We start from the raw sequence: 23,779 nt of genomic DNA, 5'->3' as shown, positions 1-23,779 counted from the left end.
CGCGACAGGATTGGTGGATGGTTGCACTCAGTGTGGCCCAATGCCAAGCCCGTATGTCTTTATATACTGTAAACGGATGACCGGACAGTCCTGAGTGTGCATCGCATCCACTCTGCATCTCTCCATCTCCACTGCTCTCTCTCTCTGCAGGGCCCAGTCTTTGACTCCAGCATCCACCAAAGCTTCTTCACCTCAGCTCTCCTTTTTCACTCCTGTCTCTTCTCCCCGGCAGTGAAAACAATGTCCATGCCGAACCTCCTCCTCACTTTGTCCGTGTGGCTTCTGGCTGGGAGCCTCTTAGCGGAGGCGACTTACTACCGGCACCACCGCTACGTCCCCCACTTCTACCGCTACCGGGAGCACTCTGCCAACGCAGAAAACCTCCTCCCTGAGGTCTCCAACCCAGAGCCTGAAGTCCCGCAGCCTGGCGTGCCGATCTACCCCGAGATCCCCGAGGTGTTCCACCCGGCACCGGAAGTCATCCACCCCATACCAGAGGCTTTCCACCCGGTGCCCGAAGTTGTGCATCCTGCACCTGAGCCTTACCACATACCTGAGGTTTACCAGCCAGTGCCTGAAGCCTCCTCCCCTGTCAACATGAGCCGGGTTTTCTACGGGATCATGTTTGACGCTGGGAGCACAGGCAGCAGGATCCACATCTACAAGTTCATTCAGAAAGACCCTGGTAAGTGCACTACTTTCTTTCTTTCTCTCTAGCTATAAACCATAGGTCTTTACACATGCTGCTGGCTCCCACTCTGTCTGCTTGCTGTTAGGTCATTCACTGTGGTGTAAGGACAACCATGCACCGGCAGAGTGCATGGGTAATAGCCCACAGCTTCTAAAAGTAGCTTTTAATTTGCTTGTCTGACTCAACTGTGTAGGAAGCAGACCTGTAAAACGGAATTAGGATATAGGTGAAGTGCTACAACCTAAATAACATGAGTTGTAAATGAAAACCTCTGCAATCACATTTACTTGAGTTTCTGTTTTATCCCAGAAATATAACTGCAAACTGGTTTATGATGTGTTCACTGACACTGACTTCATTTTTTAGTTGAGCTGCCAGTTCTGGACAATGAAATCTACCATGCAGTAAAGCCTGGACTGTCTGCTTATAAGGACAACCCAGAGGAGGTATGTATCTATGTTTACGCCATTACTTATTATTAATAATTAGTAGGTGTATTAGGGAGTTGTTTACTGTCTGCAAACCACTGGGATTTTCTTTGGGTTGGGTTCATGTGATGTAAACACTGTGTAATTACAAAAATGCCTCCTGCTGATGCTGTCACTACTGCCCACTTCTGTCTGCTGTATCTACCTACCTTTGATTTATGATGTTTTTCAAGACTGTGACCACTGAAGTAATTTCTTTGCTTGATTATGAAATGTCTCTCCTTCTGATGATTATGATGCCTGTAACTGATTGCCATCTCTTTCTCAGGGTGGCAACACCATCCGACAGTTGCTGAAGATTGCCAAGAAGACAGTGCCAGATGAGTACTGGAAGAGGACCCCGGTGGTCCTGAAGGCCACAGCTGGTCTTCGTCTGCTGCCTGAAGACAAGGCCAACGCTCTTCTGAAGGAGGTGAGGCACGCTTTTTCTCTCTGCCCTCAGTTTGGCACAAACACCACCCGTCCCGCCAAGGAGCGGGATGAGAAACCACTAAGTGCTTACAAGTGTCACTGAAAAAAAGGCAGCAAGTCTGCCCATTTGTTAGCTATCATGTTGCAAAAAACAGCTGTTGTGGGGTTGTGTGGAGTAACCATATTTGTAATTTAAAGTATTAAATCCAGGCTACTGTTCCAGCCATGCTTGTGGTTGAGTTATCTGTCACTCTAAAACAGAACCAAAACCTGAGTAGACTATATCCTGACAATAGCAGAATATTTAGTTGTACATTATTATTGTATTGTTTGAACACATATCCAGTAGATCATTTTAATGAAATGGTGATAAATCTATTCCACAGGTGCGAGAGGTATTTGAAGAGTCCCCTTTCTTTGTGCCAAACAACAGTGTTTCAATCATGAATGGAGCAAAAGAAGGTAGGCTGTCTTTCAATGCCCTGTAACCAATTTATACTATATAGAGTATACAAAACACAAGATTTTTATTTGTTTTATTTTTGACAAATATTGTCTGACCAGGTGCTTTAATGGCCTCATTCATCAAACAATGCTGCTCTCATAATATTTTTTACAAGAGGTCTGTTACTACCTCACTAAGACAAATAAATAAGCCAGTGTGAGTTGTTGCCCCACGCCCAATAATTTAGTGTGATCCTCCACATCGCTCATTAAGCCACCCTCACTTTGTTATGTTTCATCATGCAGTATGTGCCATTCATTATCCTCACTTTATGAGTGCAATAACTTAACATCTGAGACAATTGAAATTACCTGGGCTGGTCTGCAATCCTGCATGTTAGTTACACCAACTCTGCTACTTTATTATCAGCATTATGAAGTAGAGCTGAACTAAAAGACATCTTCCGTTCTACATATATTCTTAAATTAATTATCAAAATGTGAAAGTGTAGAATAGGTCAGTTGTAATCACTTCTCAGGCTTTTACTAATGCAGACATTTTCACCCATGTGCTGTTTCAGGAGTCCTCGCCTGGGTCACAGTGAACTTCCTTACAGGTAAGACATTGCTTGTGTTTTGCTATGGTGGTGTTAGTGGTCAGGAGGCTCATATCTGAGGCTCCAGTGTACACAGAAGCCCGTCAGGGAAAGACTCTTGTCTCCTGTCTGAGGTTATGAGCTTGAATCACTAGCCTCAAACAGGTTGCAAAAACAAGCAATATTTCCTCATGTTTTTCACACAGCAATGGCTCCATGAAATTTATTCTAAACAACAACCTGACGCTTTAAATCAAAAAGGTATTTTTCCTCTTGGTGGGGAAATGCATGCTCTGTAAGCATGCATCATTGTGACAGTAGTGTTTTTAAAAGAAAGACATTCTAACTGAAACTGGTAAGCCACACAATTACACAGTATGCTCTGTTTGTTGCACTGATGATGGATAGCACCTTATCCTGTTTAACTTTGAGCTTTTTTTTCCATAGGTCACTTGTACTCCAACACAAAGAAGACTGTGGGTATCCTGGATTTGGGTGGAGGATCAACACAGATAACATTCCTTCCCAGGTCAAAGGTAAATTGAATATGTTTTTGTGGTAAAGAAATGTTTAAAAAGGTCTAACCGTGAATAGACTACTAAATATGTGTTGTTTATAACAGAGAACGATTGAGACTGCTCCCCCCAGTTACATTGCTAACTTCAACCTCTTTGACAATACGTATCAACTCTACACACACAGGTAAATAACAAACAAAGAAGATGCTTCATTGTTTACTGATTACATTTTGCCAATGAAAACACACACATACAGTATCTATCTAAAAACATACCATAATTGTATGTCCCCGTCACATAGCTACCTTGGAAATGGACTGTACGCTGCTCGACTGGCAACTCTTGGAGCACTAGGAGCTGATGGTACGGTATCTAGTACCTTTTTTATCACCTTTCTACAGTATTTGCACTCTGTGTCATTCTTTCATAAAAGCAGTCACTGGAACATGACAATCTGTTTTTGTTTTTGTTTTCCCAGGTCTAGATTGGAAAGTCTTCACTAGTTCCTGCCTCCCAAAAAAGTTCAGAGAAGATGTGACTTTTGGAGGAACCACCTACAAAGTTAGCGGAATTCCAGACGGTAAGATAAAAGCACCCTGAGGTTTTGATTGCCTTCCCAGTGCCTTGGATGCAGCAATCCGTGCATTCCTTTCTCAACTCTGGAACACAATAGAGTACAGTACAATACAGTCTCTCATGAGAACATTTATCCGCTGAAGATTCTGTAACCTTGGCGCCAAACGCATGTTTTGTCATCCTCTCTCTTTCTGCCTTCCCTCTTGAACAATTATACTGCAGTCAACCATGTATTTAAACGAAATGAAAACTGTCAGTTAACTTCACAAATAAGGCAGTCACTCCCATACCACAGTCAAGTAGCCAAAAGATGCTGGGCTTGTCCCTGAGTTGTTATTTTCTTTGTGTAACGAGCGGCTTGATCTGGACCGCTCACAATTATGTGGTAAAAATAGACAGCCCAACAGAGCCGCACTAACTGCTGCTCTTGTCAGCACATGGTTTTGCCGGCACAACTGATCCAACCATACCCATGGGGCTGTGTGAAACTTGTCCTTCTGGGGCTTCCCTTGCATATTATTTGGTGAGCCCCCAGCTTCAACCCCAACCCCTTCTAACCTCAAACTGACAATTGCATTCCAACCATTGCTGCCTCCTAGCACCTTTACCTCATTGTTTACTCCACCATTTTCAATATTAGTTAAGTAATTCTTTGTCTAAACTACTCTCTCTTCAGGCTATGCAGGATATAAGCTGTGCTACTATGAGGTTATGAAGGTAATTAAAGGAGTAGTGGACCAGCCTTATGAAGTGAAGGGAAGCAGTGTCTTCTACGCCTTCTCCTACTACTTTGACAGAGCTGTGGAGTCCGGCCTCATTGGTGAGTGGGCACAAACCCAAGAGTCACCTTCCAGTCCCATTATCTTTTATGCTGATTATCATCTTTTGCACAAAATAGGTATTCAAATTGCATGTTTGTTTTTTCTGCACAGATGGCAGTCGAGGTGGTGCACTTGAAGTCAGGGATTTTAAGAAGAGAGCAAAGGAAGGTAAGAGTTACATGTTATCTTCTCTAGGGTTGCATACATGAATGTGTATGAGACCATCAATCTTACAAGTTATACATATCAGTCCTCTAACCACGGAAACTTCATGCAACACAGTTAAACAGAAAAAGCACTGAAACTTGTTTGTGCCCAAACACTTGGTACAATTGCTCCAAGTTGGCACAGCTTATCCTGTCAAAAAAGAATTTATTACAACAGTAAAATGTAACCGATTATTTGCTAAAATGTGTTTTGGACATGGATTATAAGACCAGTGTAGTTTATTATAGAGTAAATACATGTTAACATCACTATAAAATGTTTTAGTATGTTCAACCAATACACACCATGCATATCAGCTCAAGTGTGTGACACTTGTAATGCCCATGTAAAACCAGATTTATAGCAAGTACGAACGAGTTGATGTGTTATGTAAGGCTGTTTGTGTTGTGAGAACACTGTCACAAGTCTGGCTCAGGCTGGGCTGGCAGCTGAGCTGAAGATGTCTGTCTGGCCCAGGCAGGAGGGCACCTGACAGCCACACACCACCTGGGGGCTGACACATACTGAAACACACAAACTGTGTACCAGGCTGTTTAACACTGCCACCCACCTGGAGCCTTGTGCTGACCCTCAGCTGTTCTCCTCGCACCTCCCTGTTTATTCAACAAAACAGAAAGGTCATCTTTTAATCATGTAGCACAGGGGTTAGAAAAGATGTTTTTTTTTTTGTGCTAAAACATGGAACGGGACTCCATTATATGATGCAACAAGGTGTCTCCCTCAAATGCTTTTTTTGTCAGTGTTCTGTGAAACCTGCGTTAATGTCATGTCTGTAACGTGTGGCTTTTGTGTTTACAGTGTGCAACAAAATGACCAAATACCGTGCTATCAGCCCCTTCCTCTGCATGGATATGACATATATCACTTGTCTGCTAAAGGAGGGTTTTGGCTTCAAGGACAGCACTGTGCTGCAGGTAAGCAAATCAGGGTCAGGTTACTGTGGAGAGTGGGAGTCAAAGAGATACAAAATATGAAAAGCTAAATGGCAAAACCGTCATATTCACACACAATTTTTTTTTTTACAAGACTTAAACCTTGTATTTTTATTTGTCACTCTGTTTAACAGCTAACCAAGAAAGTGAACAACGTGGAGACAAGCTGGGCCCTGGGGGCAACCTTTGACTTCTTCAGGAACCTCAACATCCACTAAGGACAGCTTGCTGTCACTGCAGCCGGCACTGAGAGGGACAGTCTGTCACTGTGGGGCTTCCCGTCCTCTGTCCATCCTCGATCAGCCCGTCCCCTCACAGACACACCTGGTCCCACCATGCTTCCTCACCCACTACACCCCTGCTCTTTTCCTCAACCTCAGCACCCGGCGAACACGCCGAGAACTTTTGAAAGAAAGAAATCACTATATTTTTATAAGGCCAGCTATTTCTACTGTACGTTGAGCTCATAACTTGTGAGCTGACTTTATTTTTGTAAAACGTTTACATTTTTGATTCCTTATGGGTGTCTAATCTGAAATGCCTTTCTCACCTACCTGTGTAGAGGGTAGTTTAGAAGCAATACAACCAGTTATGGTATTTGGTGGTACTGTGGTTACCTGGTGTGCACTGTACAGTACAGTGGAATATATTTAGAGACTACGGTATTTGCCGGAAGTGCAACCATAATGGTCTTAAATGCTTGTAAATCAATCTTTTTATTCTAGCGGTAAATACTTTTACAGAACCCTAACTAATTTGCCCCTAGCCATCACTGGAAAAAGAGCTGTTGACAACCATACAGCTCTTTTTCTTCAACTTTGCACATAACACTTTAATTGCAGATATTGTAGCCAAGATGTGATCAGTTGCTTTGATGTTGACTAAAGAGTTGTACATATTCACCATGAGGTGGGCAAAGAGAACAATGAGAGAAAGAGATGCCCCTTGCAGGATGTGTTGTATAGAGGTTACGTGTGAGGTTAATGTTTGTAGTTTAAAAGTCCAGCCATTATTTTTTGTTTAGTCTAAAATAGAAAAGACCTTATCAAGCATGGCTAAATTGCAGGGGCCCTAGGTCTGAACTCTATTTTAGACTAGAGATAGAAAGATCTCTCATCAAGTGAGAGAATCCAATAACGTAATTTATAGCCATTAGATACAGCAAAAATGTAAACAAAAATTATGAAACCGGACTCCTCCATTTGTTGCTGTGGCTCAAAAAGATTGGTAATATGGAATTCTGTTTTTGAATTCATTTTTCTTGTGAACTGTACACATTTAAATAACTTTATCTAATGTTTATCTAATGTTATCCTCATCCAATATCAACTCTTGAACTTTCTGTGTAACTGCTCTTTAAAACATGCCTTTGCTGTCTTTTCAGTATTCAACAAGTTTAAATAACTACTGCTGTATATATATATATATATATATATGTATAATGTAAACTTTTATTAGTGAAATATTTTGACAAGAAACTGCTTTTACGTTGCAAAAAACTTTATGCTGCACAGCTGCTCAGAAATGCCTATATTCATCAATATGAATAACCTGATGAATGACAATATGTAAATTGCTGTTTTTACTAAATCCAGTGAAATAAGTGTATACTACTCATGTATGTTTTAATAAAACATGAAAAATGTACTTTGTGTATTCATACTTTTTGATATCCACAGACTACTTGTAATACAATTCTACAGGATATTCTAGTACCTAGTTTCCTATGTAAAAATCAATTTCATCTTTGAATTGATCTTATAATGCTTTTTTTGAAACTGTGCATACATTGGATTTATGACTACACAGTCTGCATACTGTGCCCTCCATCTGAGAATGAAGCGCTTCACATATCTTCATATCACATCTGAGAAATGTACTTCTTGAATATCATTGATTTGTTACGATATGCTCGGGACACCTGCAACGTCGTGTTCTCTGTGCATTTGTTTTGCTACAAAGCACACACAAAAACAAAAATCACAAAGGAGTAAAATATATCTTTATATGTATAATTATTTTTTTACATTCACAATTTTTACAGCCTTTTAAAGCTTACAGTCTTTGACGATCCCCCAACGACCTAGCATGACGAATGCATCACTTGCTTGCAAATGCCACAATCTGCTCCTGCAGAGGCAAAAGAGACATCAACTCAGAAACTCTGCAATCTTTGAATCATGGTTATTAAAAGCCTGTTACAAATGCGTGGCACTGCAGACCTCTATACAAGACCTGTAAACCAGTGAACTCAAAACATTTAATGTGGAAAAAAATGTCACGTTTAACTTTTGTGCCTCCACAGTGAACTGCCTTTACAACCAGTTACAGTTGTGTTGGTCTGAATCACTTAGTAGGGAATAAAGCCATTTCACATGAGTGGTCGGTAATAAAAGGGGTGTGAAAACACAAGCCAACACCGCTGTCCGCTGCCCAAGGGCCAACCCTGCACCCCACCCACAAACTTTTGGTAACACTAAATTTGGGGCTAAACTTAGATGCCATAGTAGTAGGTTCAGAACCCTGGAAATTATAGACACCACTTAAGTAAAGCTCCGTGTATTCAGAAAACAGGGTGGAGTCAGGATGGAGGTGGAGCTTAGGTTTGACAGGTGGTTGATGTTATCGGAGTGATGGCCAGGTTCACTGAGATATTCAGGAGGATATGTTTGCAGGTAGAGGCTAGAGGAGAAGGAGCTTACTTTTAGTGCTGGGAGCATGTTGGTGGCCTGCAGACCGAATGTGCGTAGGAGAACAGCGGGAGCGGCGTTAGTGGAGTAAAGACGTTTCATGAGGTCGATGGCGGCCATCATGGGCAGATTGTGTCGCTGCCGTTCAGTTTCATATTGTAACATGTGCTGCATCGCTCCTGCGCAAACAAACAAAGACTATGGGTTAAGAAATTAGCCTATAGTTTAAGCTTGTGTAGATCTGTCATATGTTTTCAGCATTAAGTCAATACGCTGGCGCTATTTTGACTTCAGAACATTTAACAGTGGAAAAAAATAAACATCTCATAACAGGATTACATTTTTTTATAGGGAAAGCAACTTACATATACAGTAGTTCTTGGCAGAAGGAACAGAAAAAACATTAAATAAATGTTGCCGGAAAAGCCATTGCTTTTTATAATTCAGGTCAACAGAATGCCTTTGAGTTGGGGCAATGGAAAAGAGCTTAGGGGAAACCACTGTGCTATGGTTGCAGTGCTTGTGTCTGTTTAGAGCTCTCACTAACCCAGATCCTTTCCGTCAAATGCTGCCTGGCTCACGAGCTGTGTAAGGCAAGCCACATCCCCAAAGCCCAGGTTGGCTCCTTGACCCGCCAGAGGATGGACACGATGGGCAGCATCCCTACGAAGACAAACATATCCATCTTTGTCTATACACATTCTACTCACAGCATGCTGCTGTATTTTTATGCATAGTGCAAGACCAAATTGTTATTCCTTTGCATATGGAGCAAAACATTAGTTGAGGCAACAACAAAGAGCTCAAAAGCCTGTTTGACAAGGTGATTTTTAGGACTTCTTCAATTGGTATTTTGACTTACAAAACATGAAAATGTGTAGGCCATTGCTTTCATTATGACTATCTTACCCAATGAGAGCTACGCGGTGCCTGATGTACTCTGATGCATGACCGATGCCCAGAGGAAACATGACTCTGGTCTTTGGGCCGATCCCTGCCACACTTGGGGGAAGCTGCCGAGGTGAACCTGCAGACGGCATGATGACCGACAGGGCGCCGCGGAACAGAGAGCCAGCCGTCTCAATCAGCTCTGACTGGTTCTCATTACGCCACTTTTAGGGCACACACAGACAGGCAAAAAGACAGAGACATATTCACAAAAAGAGAGAGAAAACAGACATCATCCCTTTGAGTGGACAAAGAAATTAGCTGACGTAGGAGCAAAGCTGAACTCCAGGCCAGCAAAAGTGCTCTTTTTCCCTCTCCCTAACTAACTGGTTTGGCAGGGTTTTGGGAGCTGGGCTAATTAAAAGATGATGCCGGCCAGGCTATGCAGTTGAATTAGATCTGTTTAAAAAACATTACATGCAGCAATGGTCGACACTGGGAGACCACAGGTTTAATTAGCAAACCAGGCCTGAAACCAAACGTGACTCAACCGTGGTGACCCCGTCCATCAGCAAGCCCGGTAAAAATAGCCAGCTTGGGAAAAAGGAGTTTCTCCAAACATTAAAGAAATGGATGGATTGAATATCATTTACTTAGTGAAATATTACTCATGTATAAAGTTTGGCAAAACAATGACAACTTTGTTTGTATGAGTCACAAAAAAACGTTCATCACTTAGTGAGTCTATGGAGAAGCCCTGCCACATTTAGGACATTGCAAACAAATACAGAAATGTTGCAAAATCTTCCTGAAAGATGAGAAGTGTGACTATGAATACAACACTAGCAGGTTAATGGTTAGAGCAAGACTCACAAAGGCAGAGTTGATAGCATCGACAAAACTCTCCTCATCCAGCTCCAGCAGCTCCTCTGCCAGTCGATGGCTGGTTGACCACACCAGAGAGCTCTCTGTGTCCGACAGCTGCAGTGCACAGAGCATGGTTGTTGAAACGTTATGAAATACATATGAGACGAATACGGGGAAAAAAATACTGCTGTAAACAATGCAGATATATTACCGGTAACATTGCAATGGGTCCTGTTGGGAGGAACCTTTGCCATGCGACATTGTTTTCTGTGGGCTATCCAACACATAAATCAAATTAAATTGAATATTATACTAAAGTATTGTGGCAATGCATTGAATGGTATACATTTTAATTACATATCTTGCACATTAAAACAAGGTCTTAAAAAGTGTACTTCTGGGTGGGTGTTTTGTTCTCAGATGTGACATTTTAAATTACTATCATGATAAAAATACCACATTGTTAATCCACATATAGTGTATATTTCTATTCATTACAATATGTGGGAAGCATGCGTTGAATGTGTTACTCACCTCTGATAGGTGCAGCACAGCAACCACAGCAGATTGGTCATAATTCCACTTGACTGTGGGTATCCCTAATTCCTGCCTTACCATTGAGTTTGGTCCGTCTGCACCAATCTGAAAAACAGATCAGCAAAAGGGAAACAGTAAAAAACTAAAAGGACAAGAACAGATGAATATCTACAGTTTGTGATTATAGAATCAAACTGACCAACAGCTTCGTCTGAACAGTCTCACCGCTCGCCAACGTGACCTTAACCCATGGGATGGAATCTGCTGCCTGGTGGGGCAGGGGCCACGCATACTTCACCACCTTGGACCTGTACTTCACCTGTACGTTATCTGACAGACAACAAGGACATAAATCTGGTGACTACAAAGGCAGCAGAAAAGAAAAAGAGCAATGATTCTTAAAAGTAAATCAATGCTTTGCTGCTTAGAATGGTTTCCCTGCAGCCAAAGTAGTGGAAGATCTATAAACCCCATATAAAACACCACTGGTTTGCCTTCTTGGCACATGTTAGCTGCAACAGTTAAATTTGACAACCTTCTTAATGGTCTTGGCCTGCAACATTGCCCTAACTAATAGTGTTTATCTACAAGAACACCACACCAGACTTTATGTATGCTGCACATTAAACACTCCCTCTTCCTAAAATATCAGCAGCTGGACATCCCAAACATGAAAGGATCATGAGCTACGCTGGCTCGCGCCGACTTGGAGTGGGACCCATCCACAGAACGGCTACTGCTTCCTGAACATGAATGTCAAATATGGGTTTCAAGTGATTGGAGAGCAGGGTTACATTGAAACCAGCTGGTGCGGAGCACAATTTTCATGTACTGCCTCTTGAGCATAACAACACCACAGCTAAAATGAGAGAGAGTGAAGCTGACAAACGGGAGGCACATGAGGCAAACACGTGCTGCAACCATACGTCCTTTGATTGGTGCAAAATGTTGAAAACTGTTCATAAATATGCCACTTTAACTGTCAAGCACATAGCAGAGCTAAGTTTTATTTGCGTACCTCACAAAAGTTGGTCTAATGTCAACGGCAATACAGCCCTATGCACTGTCAGCGCTTTAGTGTCCTAAAAGGTGGCAAAGCTTAGGAGCACATGGCAGCTTTAAATAGGTCACTGGACCACTTCACGTGTCCTCAGAGGGTGCCGGGCCTTGCAGTTCCCAAAATGTGAGGATTTGATTGAAATTGCAGGAAAAACACAAGCAGCTCCAAGGGTTTAACCTGTCTTTAAAAAGAGTCACTGGGGTAGAGAGTACAAATAAACAAAACCTGGGGACAGGATGTAATAAATGTGGTGGCATGAGCTGCCAGCCTTGGCGTCCATTAGGCAGATGGAACAGGAACCAAGTGGTCTTACAGAGCACTGCTGCTTACTGTGTTGGGCTTCATGTTTTTATCATACGTTTTTTGCTTACCGGACAGACAGTCTAGCTGTTTAGTGAGTGCAGCCACAATGATGTCATTCTCCACGATGTATGCCATCTCGTCCTGCAGGTTCTCCTTATCAAATGTGATCAGGGCATCTGAGCAGGCATCCCAAACCTAAATGAGAGACTCATTATGCCTGCGGTCTACAAGTCTATCTTTAAATGCATCCCCTCTCCCTATATATAGCTGGGCAGAGAAGTGCCGTTTCATAGAGCTAAACACATCAAAGTTGTTAACTGCTGCTGGAGGTTGGCACAGCCTACATACATCAAGCCCAGAGCGATGAAGGTCACCAACACCCCTCTAGTTGGTCACCAGCTTAATGCAACTCTCTCGACATTTGTGATGTGGATTTTTTATTTATTTTTTACAAACATTCTCTTTAAAACACAAATAACAAATGACATGTTTGCGAACATAAAGAGTGAGTCAACATTTATCCGCAACCAAAACCGACAGAATGAGATATAGTCTTAGGTTACTGTAATTCCAACCCTGAAAGTACTGTTTGAGTTAAACATGCGGGGGTGAAAAGTGTTTGTACAAGGTTAATCCTCTCCTGGGTTGTAACTATGGTGACAAACCCCATCATTCTGCAGTAATATGCTGCTGCACCACTTTTTTTCCAACTTGCCATAAAGTAGGGGGATATACCCTACAGAAAACCACTAATGGCAGTGGGTTTGCAACTTGTGATAAGTGGTTGGGAAGAAAGATTTACTAAACCAACCCAAAAACTGTTTTGGTTTTGTTTAATGCTGGGTGAAAAGATGCAGTGCTAAGGTAGAATCAGTTACTATATATTAAACAATGCACTTCCTTGCAACTTTATAGAGAAAAATGTGGGCAAAGTGACGCCTTGATGCTAACAACTCTGTTTGCCTTCTGTTTCAAATCTAAACCCTCAATGGTTAATGGACATTTGAGGTGGAAGAGCATTTAAATGCTTGGAAAGAATGTTTTTTAGAGCTGACCTGCAGTACATACTTTTCAGTGCAATTGGTGATATGACTGAGATTCTACAGGCAAACAAGCCAAAACAGTGGTAGCAGAGTGAAGGTATAATGGGAGAGGTACACTACCATAATCACTGTAAGGCACTGCATGATGACATCTTAGGCCCAGAGAGAAACCCTGCGGTCGGGTGTTTGGTACACACCAACCACATCTTACAAGAAGGACTGAGCCTGCACCCACAGCCGTAAAGCGGGTTCACTCTGCAGCAAACAACCACTCTCCTTATCTTTCATCTTCTTCCCGTTGTTCACATGAATCTTCATAATTATAAGATGTGGGGAGTACCAATTTGAAAACGTCAAAATGATTTACTCTTCATAGAAAACATGGCTTTAATAAATAAAACATGCATGGTCAAAGAGACATCCAGTACTTTGAATATGCCAGGAGATAGCCTTCTTTAAATATACGTTGTGTTCTTTAGCATTCCTTGTGCCACAAATCCTGCAAAGCTATTGAAAAGGCATACATTTCACAAAGGAATGAATAAAATGCATGTTCCATGAAACCCCTGTTTCCAGACATTTTTATGTGAACAATTACATACCATATACATGATTACATGATACAGTATTGTGATGCTTGTTCATTAAGCTAAATGACTGAGTAGAAACTGAGAGATTTTTCTCTCCACAAATTGTATGGTACTATGATTGATGGATGTTAGAAATACATACAGTATGCCTGTACAGAAGGATTTGGAGAGATGCTCCATATTGCAGTAAGCTCTTTTGTCTATCTTGAAGTTCTTTTTGAAGTTTAATGAACCTTGGACATTGCAGTACAATGGCAGTTCCTGTATCCTTGTGTTGCACAGAAAGTGACTTAATGTAATAGTGAGCTGAAGATCAACATACCTGCATCTTTTTATAGGGCTTGCACCTCATCTTTGTGATGTGCTCCCATGCTCCAATACCTGTGTGCACAAAAAACATTTCAAAACAATTACAATACTGATTTAACAGTTCTGTACTTGATATTCATAGCAGAAATATAGCAGCAATTTGCTAGGTAAAGGTGTAGTGAAGTAATGGCGTCATGAGCAGAGAATGAATTCACACTCCCTCTGTGTGTTGTAACCTGAGCTTCTCTGTTCTTTTTTTTTTTTTTAATAGCCAGTCCGGTTGCGCACGCATGTTAGCGTATGTGTTAAAAAAAAACATTGGTGTTTCACACATTGGCAAACGGTCTGTGAGAGCGTAGAGGCAACCCCAGCCCGCTATTTTTTAAGTATTTTGAGTAAAGTCCCTTATTTGCAACAATATATGCCCATGTTTTACGAATAACTATAACCATACAAAGCTAAAACATGAATTCCACTGAACAAATTTCAGTGGAAGGGCACATGTTTACAAAATGTGCAGTGTATAAGGAAATGGGACCAACAACCAGGTGCTAATCCAGTAATGTGGATGTTTTCATCTGTTTAGCAGAGGATGAGTTAAAGCCCATTAATTTAATAAAACGTCTTAAAAGTGGTAGAAGGTTATATCTTATCTAATTATCTTAAAAAAACAATAAAATAAGAATTTAAAACATCATGCAAAGTTACTGTTAATGATATACAGCCAAGTATGAAAATGTTGTGAAGGCCACAAGCAAGAGATAAGTTCTTTCCTTTTACTTTTGTGCGGGAGCCAGTGGGAGGCAATAATTTATTTTAACTTATACATATATATATATATATATATATATTGTGAGCAATCACTACACATGCCAGGCCTGAAATACACACACACATACGCTCAGGACCTATTCATGCACAAATGGAGAGATGTCAGAGAGAGTGGGCTGCCAGTGCCATACTACTACGGGAACTTGAACCAGCAAACCTCCGGTTTTCAACCCAACTCCCTACGGGCTGAGCTATTGCCACCCCCAAAGGACAAAGGAACCAAATCAATGCACTCCAATCAAATTCTCTATTGACATTTCAGTGTCAAAGTCTCTGATTAGATGCTGAACACTTGAAAATGAATCTGCATTTGTCTTTGTAAACTGTCATATGGTTAATTGTTGAGAAGTACATGCGTAAAACAGTTCCATAACCCAGGGGACAAATAAGGTCAGATATGATCCCTTCTTAGCCGAGGCAACTGGACAGTGTCTGATCCTTTGCTTACCTTATTGGTGCCACTTATAAGTCTAGCACCACAAGCTTCATACAGAAAGGCAGACCACAGAAACAACTTATTTATATATTTTTGGATTAATTCTGTCTATAGTGACTGCCCTTTTAAATGTACAATAAACATAACAACAAAAACAACAACAACAATGTTATAAACCATTTGACAGTGATGTTATTGTGTGTCCGGTTGTGTATACTGTACCACTGAGGATGGAGGCAGATCCTGGACTGATGGAGCTGACTCTGATGCTGTAGTTTTCTGGGACCTTGTCCATCACTTTCTTATTGCCTGCTTCAAGCAAAAGAATCTTCTTACCCTCCAAGTTTGGATCCATACCTGTCATAAAAGTCTTATAAATATTGCATACAATTGCAGCACATATAGGACTGAGTTTCAGCAATGTTGCTACAGAAAAATTTAAATATTGTGAAGAAGTGCTTGTTTATTACTGCTATCATAAATTATGACTCTATGTCCACCCCCCATTGCATAACATCTTAGAGTTCATATTTTAGTAGCTTTTAGAGTAATAATCAAAAGTCTTAGCTCCTGATTACACTATTTTTTAAATTAAAATCTGACTGGTTAATAATAGCTGAAGTCACACGTCAAAGGTGGTAATTTGGGTGAGGGTGTCACTCACCTAGGGAGCATGCCATTGCAGATCCAACCATTCCTCCCCCGGATATTATAACATCATAAACCTCATTCTTGCCAGAATCGTGCCCATGTTCTGCGCTCACTAATCCTCGGCTGGTGATTTTTATAGCAGATAGATGCTTTTCTGCAATTGAAAACCGGCCAAGTCCATTAAAGGCCAGCGTCGCCCTTGTGAGCTTGTGCATTATTCTGTCTTCACTTTGTCTTCAAATAGGACAAGCCTCGCATGAAACAGGAAAATTGGTCCAACTCTGAAGTATCCCTGCTGTCATATGACACTCTGACAAACAGACAGAACCTTGAATGTGTCCTAATTACGACAGCTGTGTCCCTTCTGTAATCCAGCCATATTGTGTACATGGACAGTTAGGTTGTGTACAGCAGCGCTCCAGAGGAAGTGCTTCCGGGTTTCGTGTCCAATCACAGAAGACGTTTGTCGCGGCTGAACATCGCTGCTTCCGTCCACAAACAGTGCTAATGCTACCCAAAACGGAGGAGTGAGTGTCTCTAACTAATGTACTTGCTTAGTTATTTCCCCAACAGACCTATATTAGCTTACCGAATAAGCTGTAGTGTATATCCTCTTAGCGGAGATATTACGCTAACGTTAACGTTACGAGTTTGGAAGACGATTCGACGTCAACATTTCCTAAAAATCATCTTTTACCAGGTTGGCAACGGTCTTTATCACTTTCATTTTTTATTATGTGTTTTTAAGTGGCAGAAAGTACAATGCATGTTTGTATATAAGTATAATATAAATACGTATATAGTTTTGCTTAGCTACAGATAAATATAAATGTCCCTAAACCATCTTTACAGCTAACGTTATGTTGAGGGCGCAGAGGTCTGGTTACCATGGTAACCGGTTTACACAGACTGGAGTTGGTTTGGTCTGTGTAGCAAGCTGGCTAGCTAGCATTAAATACAAAACAGACAATTTTCTTTAAAAATAATAATAATAATTATTATTACTATTATTCATGTTATGATGTAAATGTTAGAAAATAGTTATTCCGTAGTGAAAAATGTCCATTAAATGGGATATCTTCAAATTACTTGTCCTGTCCAGAATACCAGTCTGAAACCCAGACATTGAATTATTTACATAGACTGTTATATACAGTCTATGCTTATTTATGATATAAAATTAAGAGTAGAGCTGCAACTAAAAGTCATTTCATTTTATTCAGTATTTTCTTGTTATTTTCTCCAAAAAAAATTTAATTGATGGTTTGGTCTACAAAATAGAAATACAAAAAAGAAAATAGTGATAAATGCCAATGGTGACATATTTAATTGCATGATTTGTTCTACCAATGGTCCAAACCCAAATATATTCAATTTACAAAAAGCAAGAACCAACAATTGATACATCCACATATATTCAAATTTAAGAACTAGAGAAATGTTAGCATTTCTTTATAAGGAAATGACATAAATGAACAAATAATTATGAACATCGTTGCCAGTTAATTTTTTGGTAATTTTCTGTCATCCTTGTATTTCTGCTCTATTTAAAATGTTGTTAAACCTTTCTATGTAAGAACATGTACAGAGATCAAATAATTGGACAATGTGAACTTAGTGAGTAATGTTTATGTAAAGTCTTTGTCATTGTGGATGTGTGTGTTTTGATGATTCCTATGTTTTTAAAGGTTATTGAAAGTATTGGCATCATGGAATGTGTCTTATTTTGTCAAATATCACATTTTGTGTAAAACATTGTGTTGGAATTATACACTGAAGTAATACTTTTTTGCGAATTAACTTTCCATTGATAAACAAACAGATGAATTGATTAGGCATTTCAGTACTAACCCAGAACAGAAGAACTTTTTGTTCACAGGAATAAAGTAACCTTTCACAGGTTTTGTTTGTGTCATAGGTCAGAGAAATATGCCAAAGATAGAGACCTTCCTGGAAGATGGACTTAGATCAGAATTAATGCTTCAGCAGCAGCTGAAAGCCCTGAGTCAGGACCTCAGGCAGCAGCTGCAGGAGACAGAAAAGAGACAAAAAGAAGAGCTTGAGATGAGGATTCATCAGAACTCTCTACTGTCAATGGATGTAGACAGAGAGTCCATTGATAGAAATGAACTGAAACATCAGGCCATGTAGGTTTCCTCAGATGTCTTTTATGTTTTGTCATGATTATAAAAAATGTTTTTCTTAAAGATCTTTACTGTTTATTTCAGACATATGGGGATGAGGAGATCCATCTTCACATCTTCCCTCACCTCAGACAAAGAGACTTTGGCCCATCTCAGACAGATAGAGAGGCCTAAGTCATCTTCTCCAGCCTTGGTAACTTCAAACTGGAAAAATTGTTCAGTCAGGGCTTCCACGCTGACTCCTGCCAGGACTCAACAGTGTGAACGGTTAGCTTTATCTAAAACAACAGAGGTGAGCAAAGAGGAGGAGGCCAAGGCTGAGTGTCAAAGGAAGTTCCGCGCTCTCCCAGTGCCCAGCCATGTCATTCAGCCCATCTATCAGGAGATGATGGAGCTGAGAGAAAAGGAGAGAAAGCAGGGCTGTGAGCAGAGGAGGGACTTCTTGCTCTCTATTCAAAGACCTTTTAGCTTCCAGGAGAGAGAAAATGAGAAAAGGGAGAAGCTTACAGCAATGTTAAACCAAGTCTCACATGATCAGAAAAACAAGGCTGCTGCTGTAAGGAAACCTCCTCACAAAGAGGTAAAAGACTCGCCAGAGTCTGAGCTGAAAGGTGGGTTTCCATTGCTGATGGAAGGATGCTGGCTGGTGTGTGGTATAATAGTTGTAATTGATGTGAAAATATGGAGAGAACAGATTCTTGGTAACATAACTTTATGTGTCACTTTCTACTGTCATTTTAGAACAGTGTAAAGGTCACTGGTTCTCAGCATTATTGGCTTGTGACCCTCTCTGGCCAGACAATGGCTATTTGTGACCACAATCACAAATAGCCATACATAAACAGTATGTCTAAATCACTTTATGCAGTGACATGACTTCATCCTCTACTATACCTTATTGTAATTCTGTGCAGACCAGGAGCTTTTGCAGACAAGTTCATACTCAGACAAGAATCCTACTGTGTCGGTCAGCCCGAAACTTCGCACTGCCGAGCGCACCAGGAAAGAAAGGTTGGGCTTCCTGTACGAGAAACCTAGCTTCCAGCCAAAAATCATCCAGCATGTCCCTGATTTCAGCAGGCTGCACAAAGCTTTGCAGACAGAGGCGCTTAGAAAAACACAGAGTAAAGATGTGATCAAATGTCAACCCTTCTATCTGAGGACATCAGCTCTCCCTGCAAGGCAAAGAAAGATGAGCTCTGAAAACGCACAGGTAAATGCTTTTTTTTTTACTACACGCATGTTTGTTTATATTTTTTAATTGCTATTATCCATTTATTCATTTCATTTTTTGGTTTAGTTTCTGTTGTTTAAAATTGTATCCTTTGATTTTGTTTATATGCCTTTCATTAATCCCCTGCCTATGGACTATGGTAGGCTGAGGTCTAAGAATTAATTACCAATATTTGCTAAAATATTACATGAATAAAAAGTAAAGAACAATGCCTGTCTTGAAAAGCCAGTGTCTCTATCGCCCAGATGGTTTCACATTTTAGTTTTACACTCTGTTTCATGCATGGCTCGAGACATATCCACCCACCACTTTGTCAAGTTTGTCAAGATACTCTTCTCTTTTTTTAAGGCTGATAGGAAACCACTAGCCTTCCTTAAAGACTTAAATGTTTTAGAGATGACGAACAGTGCTGATTGCCTAAATCCTTGCTCGTTTAAAAGTCCATATCACTCTGATTGCACCAGATGTAGAATAACTGGCCTAATAACAACAGATGTTTACCCTACAGTGTTTGCCAACTGTACAATACTCCTGTGATCCTTCAACACTTCAAGTGTTTATTTCATAACGTGATAAATTACTTTGACCTGGTCACATTTGACTTTCTATTCTGGATATTGTGAAGTATTTTGTTTGAAGTTGAAAGATTTATTGTATGGGTTAAGTTCTTGTGTGGCTTATGTGATATTTTGTGAGCCCGTTCAGACCAGTCCCCTCAGTTGTGGAACAGTAAAGCTATGTAAAATATGTACAGTGGGCCCTCTTTAGAGAGGGAATATTTCCCTCCCTTCAACAGTTGTATTTCAAACTTTCTCCACCTCATAATTTAACAAGTTAAATTCAAGCGCCATTTCTACAGCTTTTTTTATGGGATTAAATACATATTTTACAAGACAATCCCTATATATTTTCATAGAAATTTGTCTGGGTGGATGATTCACAGGAGGGCATTACAGAGTACTAGTAGAAGAAGCATAACAGTAATTTACACTAATCCAAAGCGGTAGAATGAACCTTGTGATTAGTGAAAGTTTCTTCCTGTCTGTCTTTCATATATTTTCTGGCTTTGCCGAAAATTATACAATCACTAGAGATCTATTTTATGAACCATGTCAGACATTTTTGGGCACATTCCTCTGATTAAACTATATATATATATTCCCCTAATCTACAGGTACCACAAATAAGTAATCTCAGCAGAAGTAAGTCCCTTGGGGCCTTAACATCACTGTCTGCAGACACACTCCCGACATACATCACAGATGCTGCACGGAAGCGCTGTATGGCCATCAGGTAACTTGGATTATTTTGGCATGAGTAGGAATTTTGTTTCCTCTTTATAGTTTCTATACACTAAACATTTAAATCCTGTGACATGCAGAATATTTGTACCTTCACAGAAAGTCAATGGAGATGAGGGATAGCAAGAATCAAGAGAGCATTGACTGGTTGAACAAGTACCAAATGAAGTCCCAGGCCATGAAGAAGACAGTCACACTCCATGCAAAGTTGCTGGACCCACACACCAGCTTGGAAGAAGTGTGCAATGACAAATTAAAGCACCATCGGTGAGTACTGGTCAAGTGAGGCTGTTCATTGTCCAATATTGTAACTTTTGCAACTCACATCACGACAACCACACATGCCTGCCGCAGTAGCTCAAACTATAATCTTCTCTAACATGAAGGGAAGCTGACCAACAAAGGATGAAAGAATACATGAGGGAGTTACGGTACATGAAGGCACGAGTTAGCGAACGCCCTTATTTGTTCGAACGGGTGAAACAGGTGAGGGACATACGTATTAAGCTTAGAAGATGACATCACATTGAAAATGACGTGTCCTCTCCAGCATAACATTGAGTTTATTTTACTGACAGAAAAATGCAAAGTCTTACGCCGAGCAGACATACAGGAACAAGCTGAAGAAAGCTGGCCTGAAAGAGCTATTTGTTGAAGAAAATGGAGAAGGAGTTGAAGGAACATCATCCAGATCCGAGGAGGATACAGACGAGAACCACAGCAGTGAGAACGACATTCACAGCATATATGCAGAGTGAGAACTTTTATGTTTTGTTCATCCACTACTGTGAATAGCACTGGTGCTGGAGAGCCAAGGACTTCATGTGGTTTGGTCATATTACATTACATAATTTTCTGAGCTTGCTCTGCAGTCTTTAGTAAAGAGGGACAAATACTGTAGCCAAGTAAAAGTTCGATGTAATTACAATATAGTCATTTTCTAACCCAACATGTCTGATTTAGGGAAGAAAATGTAGACGACGGGAAGAAAATTGAAGATGTGGAAGAGAAGAGCGTGAAGTCCAAAGAGGAAGAAATGCCATGATCAAAAAGGTTTAGGCGGCAGAGTTTTTTATGGCCTCTCCGCTAGAAAACAACACTGTCCTCAAAAATGATTCATGTCATGGCTAACTATCCGCACCAAGCGTTTGATAGTTTAAGATGTGAAACTACAAATTATGAAATGACAAAACATCTGGACTTTACAATCACAAATGTTAGGGATTACAACTGGGAGAAGGTTTATAGAACTGTATTTGTATATAAGTCATGGAAATATGTTATATTGTATATGCTTTGAGGATATATCTATACAGTCTGCATGACAAGCAAATAATAAAAATGGAAAAAAAACAACAACTACTTTTTGGTTTATGACAACAATTTTGCTAAGGAATATGAACACTGTAATTTAGAGGATGATGGCCACTTGGTTACCAGAAGTGACCGTTCAAAAACAAAATGAGGACACCAGTTGAGACCACTGTGTGTAACATTAATTTTTGATTTGCACTCTAAATCAAGAATCTTCAAATTGCCATTAAAACAATTATTATACCGTGAGAAATATAATTTAGTTTTGCTTTTAGTTGTATAAAAAAAAAAAAGCTTTGTTAAAAAACTGACTAAACATATATATTTTTTATTTATACAGGTCCTGTAAGGACACCAAGCAACTGCTATTGGCCTTTTTTTCATATGGCTGGGTTAAAGTTCCCAGTTATTTCTACAGCCACACTGCCACCTAAATAAACAGCCCTCACTGTCCAACTGCATTTACAGGAACCAGTTCAGTGGTCTGCTCCAAGCCCATAGACCCACATCAAATACGCTTGTACACTGGCCTCCGCTGTAAGCCTGTGCTTAGACAGCTGACTGCCAGGAATTCTAGAAATCATTTTTCACTAACAGACCACATGGGAATGTCTGAATATGTATATAATCATAATGTGTAGTGGTCTTGAAGACCATATGCCATATAGTTACTTTTTGTAGTCCACTCACTGGGTCAGTTCAGATTACGACATCATTAAAAAGGAAGTATTTCATCTTAAGCTTACACTATTTAATGCTTGGTGTAGTTTCAAATTTAGTTTGAAAGAGTCCACTATTTTTCATACAATTACAAAATAATTATGTGCTGCCGGACTGCATTTCTACTCGGAATGGCAGAAAAAAGGTGACTAACAGTATTCACCTTGACTGTATTGAAATAACCATATGATTAATAATAATGTTGCATAATTAAAAAAAGATATAAAAGTAGAAAAGCCAAAATGTTGCCACATAGCACTCATAGATGTGATGAATAATCACAGAGTCCCTTCCTTGAGCTTCAAGGGCTCCATGCTGTCAGGTTGTCATAGGAACAGTTTATCCCTCCCCACTCTGCCTCTTAGTCCCTCAGGAGAAAGCTTTGGACCTCTGACTCCCGTGGTGCAGCGCTGAAATATCTCCCAGCCTGTTAGATAATATCCCAGTGAGACACCTGCAACATCTGTTTAAACAAACTGTAGCTGAGAAAGGCAACAAACACATCTCATTTAGATAAATGAGAGGTTAAAGCACTTGGCCACAGAAATGTTATTATCACACTGTTTAAGGAGTGGTTCTACTTAGCAGATGAACAATATAATTTCACCAAGGTGGTACATTCAGGTCTTTTATTATTCCAGCCACTGTAAAATATAAAAATATTCCCATACATTTAATTCTGTAAATCCACGGGTTGCAAATATAGGCAGCTAAAGACACTCTAGAATAGATGATATAGGCCTCAAATGGACTTCACTGTCACAATGTCAGCCAATTCCTCACCTCACATTTTTCCTTGTCTGCTTTCCCTCCCCTGCAATATACATACTCTGCTGACATTTCAGATCCCGCCACTCCCACCTGCTCTGCAGTAACTCCTGTGTTGCCGCCATTCCCCATCACCTGAGCTCTCCTTCCCACATACACATCTGCTTCATCTTCCTCATCAGCCCAGTAGCTTATACAGCAGCCTACTTCCATTCATTACCTGCTAGATCATCTATTGTGCTTCCTTGTCCAACCGGTCTGTTTTTTATGACCCCTCTGCCTGCCTTTTGGACTCTTGCTCTCTAGCCTGATCCCCTATTGGATAACTTTGCCTCATCTCCCATGCCTGTCTGCCTGTCTTTTTTATTTCTTATTTCTTATTTTCTAT

General features: G+C 40.3%; 3 protein-coding genes across 4 annotated transcripts; 2 read left to right on the top strand and 1 right to left on the bottom strand.

The window, feature by feature from the left end:
- Window positions 1-25: 25 nt before the first annotated feature.
- entpd5a (ectonucleoside triphosphate diphosphohydrolase 5a) lies at window positions 26-7,352 on the top strand. The gene is made up of 13 exons (XM_032499680.1): window positions 26-685; window positions 1,058-1,137; window positions 1,448-1,591; window positions 1,977-2,052; window positions 2,616-2,651; window positions 3,078-3,166; window positions 3,253-3,332; window positions 3,450-3,511; window positions 3,627-3,728; window positions 4,401-4,544; window positions 4,657-4,713; window positions 5,572-5,687; window positions 5,840-7,352. Exons 1-13 carry the CDS (start codon window positions 241-243, stop codon window positions 5,921-5,923), a joined length of 1,515 nt encoding a protein of 504 aa, XP_032355571.1. The 5' UTR covers window positions 26-240; the 3' UTR covers window positions 5,924-7,352.
- Window positions 7,353-7,685: 333 nt separating this feature from the next.
- Window positions 7,686-16,184, bottom strand: coq6 (coenzyme Q6 monooxygenase). The gene is made up of 12 exons (XM_032499681.1): window positions 15,924-16,184; window positions 15,482-15,616; window positions 14,006-14,064; window positions 12,119-12,245; window positions 10,887-11,017; window positions 10,685-10,792; window positions 10,362-10,424; window positions 10,157-10,264; window positions 9,305-9,507; window positions 8,943-9,058; window positions 8,408-8,574; window positions 7,686-7,835 (listed from the first exon to the last, which is right to left on the bottom strand). Exons 1-12 carry the CDS (start codon window positions 16,123-16,125, stop codon window positions 7,806-7,808), a joined length of 1,449 nt encoding a protein of 482 aa, XP_032355572.1. The 5' UTR covers window positions 16,126-16,184; the 3' UTR covers window positions 7,686-7,805.
- A 177-nt stretch (window positions 16,185-16,361) lies between these two features.
- fam161b (FAM161 centrosomal protein B) lies at window positions 16,362-21,959 on the top strand. Of its 2 annotated transcripts, none has more exons than XM_032499674.1 (9): window positions 16,362-16,610; window positions 17,829-18,057; window positions 18,139-18,665; window positions 18,969-19,267; window positions 20,463-20,581; window positions 20,689-20,856; window positions 20,976-21,075; window positions 21,168-21,343; window positions 21,553-21,959. In XM_032499674.1, exons 2-9 carry the CDS (start codon window positions 17,840-17,842, stop codon window positions 21,632-21,634), a joined length of 1,689 nt encoding a protein of 562 aa, XP_032355565.1. In that variant the 5' UTR covers window positions 16,362-16,610; window positions 17,829-17,839; the 3' UTR covers window positions 21,635-21,959. The 2 variants fall into 2 exon arrangements, with proteins under 2 accessions (XP_032355565.1, XP_032355566.1); XM_032499675.1 differs by having other exon boundaries at window positions 16,373-16,610; window positions 17,811-18,057.
- The last annotated feature ends 1,820 nt before the right edge of the window (window positions 21,960-23,779 follow it).

Source organism: Etheostoma spectabile, chromosome 20 (genome assembly GCF_008692095.1).
Source record: "Etheostoma spectabile isolate EspeVRDwgs_2016 chromosome 20, UIUC_Espe_1.0, whole genome shotgun sequence".
Taxonomy (NCBI): domain Eukaryota; kingdom Metazoa; phylum Chordata; class Actinopteri; order Perciformes; family Percidae; genus Etheostoma; species Etheostoma spectabile.
This window is presented reverse-complemented; position numbering and strand designations above follow the sequence as displayed.